At 35.9% G+C, this 8394-nt stretch overlaps 1 protein-coding gene across 5 annotated transcripts; it reads right to left on the reverse strand.

Moving 5' to 3' along the window:
- Nucleotides 1-1177: 1177 nt before the first annotated feature.
- Nucleotides 1178-6669, reverse strand: LOC136205717 (uncharacterized). Of its 5 annotated transcripts, none has more exons than XM_065996442.1 (9): nt 6532-6645; nt 6332-6354; nt 5134-5311; nt 4731-5033; nt 3763-3971; nt 3625-3673; nt 3446-3535; nt 3131-3193; nt 1178-3015 (listed from the first exon to the last, which is right to left on the reverse strand). In XM_065996442.1, the coding sequence occupies exons 3-9, from the start codon at nt 5299-5301 to the stop codon at nt 1417-1419; spliced, it is 2481 nt and encodes an 826-aa protein (XP_065852514.1). In that variant the 5' UTR covers nt 5302-5311; nt 6332-6354; nt 6532-6645; the 3' UTR covers nt 1178-1416. The 5 variants fall into 5 exon arrangements, with proteins under 5 accessions (XP_065852514.1, XP_065852515.1, XP_065852512.1 ...); XM_065996443.1 differs by having other exon boundaries at nt 5134-5306; nt 6532-6644; XM_065996440.1 differs by lacking the exon at nt 6332-6354 and having other exon boundaries at nt 5134-5306; nt 6532-6669.
- Between the last annotated feature and the right edge of the window lie 1725 nt (nt 6670-8394).

Below are 8394 nucleotides of genomic sequence, written 5' to 3' on the forward strand. Positions count from 1 at the left end.
TAGTTTTGGAGTTAGATTCAAAAGTTCAATCTGTTAGGATTGTAATTGTTTTTTTTTCCTCGAGCATCCTAAAACTTCATCGTTTTAGTGTGTTAAATGTGAAAAGATTAAAATTATACGGCTTAAAAGGAGTAGATATTTTTAATGTTTTATAAATCTAACTTTAATTTGTTGTAATTTTTTTTTTAATTATAAATTTCTTGTAATTTTCATAAAATAAAATTTAATTTAAAAATTAAGTTTTTTTGAATCTCAAAAGTAAAAGAAAAAAAAAACTGATTTAGCAAAAAGAAATTAGTTTAAAAAGGTTAAGAAGTTAAAAAGAAACATAGAAAATTCAATAAATAAATAAAAGTTTAAAAAAACTTCATGAAATTTGAATTCATGATCTCTTATATTAAAAGGTGTAATTTAAGGAACTCAATTATCTTAAAATATTGTAATAATACTATAAATACATCAATATAAATGAAAATTAAAGGGAGCTGAAATCTATCAAAACACCATTATTCAAGGGTGGAGCCGACAACCGGGGGGGCGGAGCCCCCCGAAACCCTAGGCTGGCTCCGCCCCTAATGGCAGGTTTACCGATTCATGAGGTTAGGACAAACCACAACTAAATTTTGATAGAGTGAAATCTAACCTCAACTTCTTAACACTCGGATCAACTAATTGACAAAATTTTCTTAAAATAAAATCATATATAGAAAACGCTTTCTAAACAACATATGCAGATTTTAAATGTATATAAAATGAATAAAAAATACACTTTTAGTCAAATTTATGTATGCAATTATAATTTATAATTGATTAATCTTGGATATATCTAATTGAAAAATCACACATAATAAAAAAGATGAGGTAACCTAAAGATATTTTTTTCCCCAAATAATAACAATAATAAAGTCTAAGCTCAGTTTATTTCATAAAAAAATATAGTATATTCAAAATAATTTATAAAAAAAATTAAAACTTAAATTTAACCACTTTTCTCTCCCCTCACACTTCCTTTCAAGCCAAAATATATATTTTAACTCCTAATTCTTTTTCTTTTCTTGATTATTTCATTCACCAAATTCTATTTAGATAAGTAATTCATACCAAAAATTCTATTTAGATAGTAGCTATTAAAAAACAGTTAATAACAAACAATTGAACTAAAAAAATCCCAAAAAAATGTTACTGTTAGATATTGAAGTTGTATTGCGTACTATTTTATGGTTCCAACGGTCATAAAACCATGTCTGACTAAAAAAAAGGGCGGCCCGGTCGCACTACGCGTCCCCGCTGAGCGAGGGTCCGGGGAGGGGTCCCACCACAAGGGTCATAAAACCATGTCTGACTAAAACCATGTCTGACTAACCAAAATAAATTACTACTGAAATCAAGTTTCATACCAAGTTCTATTATAGACAATCATTTTCTCCCGTCTCTCTCCGTCAACACCACGAGTCTCCGGCCACCACCGTTTCGCCAAACTCCATGTATTGGCATCACTTCAGGAGGGTCTTTCTTCCAATGAGATTTCCCCTTCTCATCAGAACCAGCATCAGCATCAGCGTTGCTGCTTTCTGAAAGTGCAGTAGCTGAAGTATCACCAATGCGGTTCCTGACAAATTTCGGTACTTTTTTACGCGGTTTATTGCCACTTACGCCAGGTAGAACGCTCTTTTTCAATGTGGTTGACTGAGCATCATCTCCATTCCGCAGCTCTAATGACTGGAATCGGTCAGCTTCTTCTTCAGCCAAAACAACTTTTGATTTGCCTTTCACAGCAGAACGGTGTGAATCCGAGTCCGAAACCTTCATTTCATTCACAGATGATTTATGGTTCAACTGCAAGTTCATTACCTTTCTATTAAGACTTTCTGCCGGAGCGTTCTCTGAGCTATGATTACATTCACACTTCTCTTTACCTTTCTTTGAGCTTTTTGTGCTATCCAGCCCACCATTACTGATTCTCAAACTACTTCCGTTGCACTTATTTCTCGTGTTGTAAATCTCAACAAGCTCTCTTCGTTTCTGGGCATCCGGACAAAGTATAGCTAGTTCAAGAACCAGATGTTCGAGTCCAAATTGATGCACATAGGCAAGATATTCCCCAGTGCCTATCTGATCCTGGCGATACTCCACGGATATCAGTTTAAATGCAGCAAATTTGTCATCCTCAAAATCCAATGCAGCTCGAACTTTTTCCACCAGAGCCTTATTAGCAGATCCAATATTTTCGACTGTCAATAGCTGTTGGCTGCTCTTGGTTGTTTTGTCTAGTCGAGAGTCAGAAATAGATCTGTCAACAGTCTCGCTGCTTTCAAGGTTCAGAGCCGAAGAAGAGTGACCAACTCTGTTGGTGCTACTTTGAATCCTTGAAGAACTTGCAAGATTAAGAGGCAAAACAAGGTTATTAGCAGCGGATGGTCTAAGTCGAATAGAGCTTGCACGACTAGATAAAGAATATTCATTACTATTTCCCGGCTTAATGGCAGAAGAACTTGCAGAACTAGATGAGGATGAAATGCCAGAACCTAAAACAGGCTTCGATGGGCAAGAAATGCTTACTGATGAAGTATTACGACTACTCGCTGCAGACGAAGCCCGAGAAGAACTCAGAACCTTTACAGAGTTATTGTTTCGCAAGCGAGCAGCCATTGTATTTGCACTCAACCTACCTGCAGCTTTTTTTAATCCCCGTTTACTGCTGCTCGGAGCCGCGGGGAGTGGTGGGAAGGATGATTCTTCCAGCACAGTACTTGTAGTTGTAGAGTTCTGCCCTGACATTCTAAAGGATCTTGAAGCCGGCTCAGAATCTATACCAGCTAATGGCTCATAAGGGTTAACACTCGAACTTGTTTGCCCAGTCGAGGGAACGTTGCAAGACCTTAAAGTATTAGATGTCTCGAGACTATCCTGAATTGCCATGGAAAGTTGAAAATCTGCTGAGTTGGAACCGGTTCTATGCCGTCTGCCTCGTCGATCTTGTTCAGAAGGTTGCGGATACCGAAAGCTTATAGGTATCTGGACACAGGAAAGAAAGAGTAGTACGCTACGTTGTTCCACATCGAAAGATAAAATGCCATGTATACAACAAAATATGAAGAACCAAAATATCTATGAAATAATATCTACACACCTGCAGTGCAGCATTACGGTTAGAACGAGACATACTCCCTTTGTGTTCCATGGCAACATGCCTCTACAGATGTCAGAATTAAGGGTGTCAAAATGTGGTGTTGTGTTAAAATCGTGTTATATGATATAAATGCAACAAAAATGATAATCGTGTCAAGCGGGTTGACTCCATAAATTGTGTTGTCGTGTCGAAAAATGACAGTTTTATCAGAAATACTCAAATACATGAGAGAAAAAAAATCTTGAATCATATTGCAAACTTCAGAATGAAAAATATAAATAGATTATAGGCATTGTTAGATTTGCTAGATACTACCTTCATTTCAGATTCAGATGTAAAGACAATGAACTTTTTTGCAAGGCATGCTTCATCTTCACATAAGCAATGTCGTTGACGAAAATGGGTCTGAGACATAAACTTATGTCAATTAAACAAGATATCAAGCTTCACAATACAATAGCAACCAGCAGGAGGAAAATCTACATATAACTGACCTCCAAGTCATCATAATCATCATAGTATTCGTATTTGCCTGGATGCTGCCTGCATTAAATAGAATAACCGGATACTCACATTTGATAAACCGAAACAACAATATATAAATTATGGAAAAGAAAAAGACAGGGGGTCACCTCCGGCATATATGGCAAGTGAAATGCTCAGTAGACATATGCAAGTAAAGCTCATTGTCCCCATAGAACGGGTTCAGGCAAAATTCACAAGCTGGGTGACCTGTAAATCCGCCTCTTTCACTTTCACTACCATCAACTACAGAGTCACCAGTCTTAATATGCTGATTTAATTGTGTTCTATTGTACAACTTTTGCTCACTCATAAATATCTGATCAAAGTTCAGTTGAAGTCAAAGGAAAGCAAGTATCTAAATGACTGATTTTAGAATGAATTGTAGCAGAATATCAGTATCTAAGCAGTTTCATTTCCTTCAACCAGAGTCCATGTGAACCAAATATGAAAGATAAGCCCAATTTTTTTGCATTTAAGATGAGAAAACTCTAGCAATCAAACCCATCATAATTAGGGGTGGCAAAATTACACATGACCCGATTACACGATACAAAATCAACACGCAATTATAGTGCTTGGGTTCAGCTTAGTTGGTAACGGGCCCTTTTTGGGTTGGGTTAGGGTCGATTTGCTAACTCGAAAATGACATGAATATTTAAAATTATTATCCTATTCTATCATGTTTTTACATGTCAACTGAATTAATAAAGGTAATAAAATTACAGTTATTTCCTGCAAATTAAAGACGACTTGAACCTCCCATATTTTTACATGTTATCCATAATGAGATAGTAAAATTACACGGAACTTATGAACACATTACATGAACTCAACATGATATTAACAGACTTTTGGATGGTCATGGTTAAAAAATGAACTTTATGACCTTATTGAAGCAATATCCAAACTTAAGAGACGTCATGCGATTTACCCTAAAATTATAGCCTCAAAACAAAGCTGTTTATGAATGTCATAATGCAATTACAGCAACTGCTTCTTTTTCGAAAGAATGCCAGTAGGACAACTCTTCATCAACCAATACCATCAAACCAACTATCAAATGCATACATCTTACCTTCCTCCCTTCTAAACACAGACTGCACATGAACAAATTATGCTGGTGGAACAAATGAATCTTCAGCAGCTCAATGCTACTAAAATCCCCACTTATTCTTGATTCTCCATTTCGTGGACCATTCTTTTTCTCGCAAACATTGCATGATAGTCTACACATGGCCTTTATGATCTTGAAATGGTCCACATCATCAAAATATGCTTGTGCACCTTCATGGAACCAATATTGCCCAACTTGGCCTTCAATTGGATTGGGTGGTAAAACAGAGAAGTCATTTATCATCCTTGTATAGTCTCCCAAAGCCTTAAAAGGAGCCAAAATAACGCAAAAACATTATAGTTTCTTACATCATCATGAATGTCAAATGTGCATTTTTTAATGAGATTAGATTGAAAAGGCTAACCTTGGTGACAAATATGACTGTGGATTCAGATTTGCAGATGCAGCAGCATTGATCATCGCAGATGAAACGGAGGCGGATAATGCAAGTTGAGCATACCTCACGATGGCCACATGGTCCATATGCAACCCACTCCAATGTCTCAGCACATACAGCACAACTATCATCCATTGCCTCTGTGCTACGAATAAAACAGATGGAGAGACACCATGAGCATTGAGTAACAATGAAAACACGTTTATGAAACTAAGAAGAAAATATCATTCCTACACCTAAAATCATTCGGTTGCATGAAAACAGAAACAGATATGGAAATTAAACCAGAAGGTGATCTTTGTGAAAAATATAGGAAACAAAAACATGGGAAAAACATGTAAATGTTTATTTTCTTTTTTATATATATACATTAAAAAAATTAGAGGGCGAGCCTTGGCGCAACGGTAAACGTTGTTGTTGTGTGACCGAGAGGTCACGGGTTCGAGTCTTAAGAGCGGCCTCTTGCAAAAAAAAAAAAATGGCAAGGGAAGCTTGCCCCCTATACACACTTGTGGTGGGACCCTCCCTGGACCCTAGCTTAGCGGGGAAACGTAGTGCACCGGGACGCCCAATGCATTAAAAAAATTACATACATGTCGTAATGATAGAGGGAACAAAGAGATCTTTTCATTTTGAAAGCTTGTAAAAGATGATCTAGAAAATATTAAGGATTTATTAAACATGTGATTAGCAATCATCTACTTCTAAAAGGCATTACATCCTAGAAAACGAGCTTCCGATTTTTCTGAATTAGGGAAACATGATCTGAAACGTTTCATACAAATTTCTTGAAAGTTTCTGTTCTGAAATGAAACACTTTAAAATCAAAGTTTTCGTTCAACATGCTTTAAAACGTTATATCCTGTGGGAAAAGGCTAATGCATGAAAGCTAAATGAAGTTGCAGGAGATGTAGCTGAAAGGCAATACACGAATATGAAGAAAAGAGAAGGCTCATTTGCTTGTTCACTAGCTAAAAGACACAACACAAGTATTTTAACTTATTCATAACAGAAAAAACAACATTCTCAAAGCAATTTAAAATTCCGAAAATTGATTGAATGCTTATTGGTAACTCTAAAATTCACTTCATCATCAAACAGTAACTTAAACAGAACACACATTCCAGAAAACCATGTATCAATTCGCATGCATGACTAAGGATACCTGAAGGAAGACTTGGTTTGACTCTGAGTGTGAGGAAGATACAAATCAACCAGTGGATTAGGGTTTGTTAGAGAGAAAAGGAAAAATAAAATAAAATGCGATCATGAAATTGAGGTAGCTTTCTTCGAAATTGACCTGCAATAGGCGTTCTGATAATAAAAAGTAAGCGGAGAAAAGAATGGGACTCTGTCGGTATTCACCTGTGTAATACGTTTTCTGTCTTAGAATCCGTCGCTTTCTCGGCAACCAAACAGAATCTCGCGAAATTGAGGATGCGGACCGCGATGATCGTCGACGACGCTATTGGTGGTCTAGTTTAATGATGAATTGGATTGGACTCGTTTTAGGAACGCGTTATTGTTAAACGACAGGTCGTAGGATAGTTTGACGGTCAAAATGTCTTCATGATTATTGAATTTCTGAATGTGTTTAGGGAATTGTTAATAAAACTTTACTTATTTAAAAAAATTAATTCACTTTCAATAATCCTTTCAACTTTTTTGAAATTATTGCTTAAATTGGAAAGATTGGAGTAATTTAGGAATTTAAGGTAATTTAGAATTTAATTGATTTGATTTATTATTTAGGAAGTTAGGTAATTTAGGAATTTAATTGCTTTAAATTATTATTTAGGAAATTGAAGTAATTTAGGAATTTAATTGATTTGAATTATTATTTAGGAAGTTGAGGTAATTTAGGATTCTAATTTACTTTCCTTTATTTGTACGTCAATTTTAAAGAGGTTTATATTCGTGTGTAAATTAGGGTGCACGTGGTCGATTAACCAGTCTATTAATATTAATTTGGTCGGTTAACCATTTCATTAGTTTTTTAAATACACTAATCATATATTAGTCTACTAAATTCGGTTAACCATTAATCGGTTAACTAATTATTCGATCGCTTAACTTTTTATTTGGTTTCTAACCATTAGTAAATAAGTGTAAAAATAATAAAAGAATTTTAAATCAAAGTTTACTACCAAATAAAATTAAACAAAACATTATAATATATCATTCACTTCCAACCAAATCAAGGTTTAATGTTGAAAATGACTCATAAACATTCATAATTTTAAATATGAACTTAATAATAAAAATAATAATGGAGATGTGGGACTTTTTGGACGGACTTCCGATCCTAGACTCCTCATCTGTTGGAATTAGTCCATATGAACACTCTGACGTTCAAGTTAGACAGGTAAAACGAGAATAAAGTAGCTAGGGAGAGAGTATGAGATCAGACATGTTCCTAATAGGGTTGCTCACCCTATGTATATGCTCTTGAGTGTGGATCAGGTAAAGACCGAACCTTTACCATTGATGTTAGGTCTGGCCTCCTTCTTGGTGGGTTTGGCCCACATACCTCATGAATTAGTCCCCCTTTCTTCCAGTGGGCTGCTTCGAACCATTACATGTGAGGTTGTCGGATGATGGATTTTGTGTGTTGATCACGAGGTGCATAAATGAACTAGATGTGAGGTCATCGGAGAGCAGATTAGTTGAGGTGGATACATAGCATTGGAAAAGCTTCTGAAGGGTGTTAGTGGGGGGGATTTGATGAATGTATGCTACTTGTCTAGTATTTGAAAGGTTATTTCTTGATACTGGGGTGTAATAATGACCTAATAGTCATTTATTATGTGTTGATTGTTCGGCGGTCGCGTGGGTGACAAATGTCAATCCTTAGGTCGTTTACGTCTTGCTGCTGTTTGGTTAGTCTTTTGGCCCCTATAAATAGTTGCCATTTTTGAAAGTGTAGAAAAGTTTGGCAAAAAAAATCATCATTCTTTTCTTCCTTCAAAATCTTCCTGCTTAGCAGGTGAGGGTTGTGTCCCTTCTTTTTTGTTGCACCTTGTGCTATACACGGGAAGTGTGCGTAAGATATCAGAGGCTACTGTGGTTGTTGTGTGGAATTGGTTGAATGTAAAGGTCAGTTTCTCACTACCTTTTGAGATTTTTTGCTTTTTTTTATTTGCATGTTGTTGAGGCCTTGTTTTGGGGGAAACATACTTTGTCTTTTGAGTATGTCTAGTGAGTTAAGTTGTGCGGAAGTGGTATGGA

The sequence above is a fragment of the Euphorbia lathyris genome, chromosome 9 (genome assembly GCF_963576675.1).
Source record: "Euphorbia lathyris chromosome 9, ddEupLath1.1, whole genome shotgun sequence".
Taxonomy (NCBI): domain Eukaryota; kingdom Viridiplantae; phylum Streptophyta; class Magnoliopsida; order Malpighiales; family Euphorbiaceae; genus Euphorbia; species Euphorbia lathyris.

What these genes read in the sequence shown, in the direction of transcription:
- LOC136205717 (XM_065996440.1), bottom strand. Translation starts at nt 5,301, where the DNA reads ATGGATGATAGTTGTGCTGTATGTGCTGAGACATTGGAGTGGGTTGCA. An exon ending in ACTTGCCATATATGCCGGAG is followed by an intron (nt 3,674 to 3,762) that starts GTGACCCCCTGT and finishes TATTTAATGCAG; the next exon opens with GCAGCATCCAGGCAAATACG. An exon ending in CATCTGAATCTGAAATGAAG is followed by an intron (nt 3,194 to 3,445) that starts GTAGTATCTAGC and finishes TGACATCTGTAG; the next exon opens with AGGCATGTTGCCATGGAACA.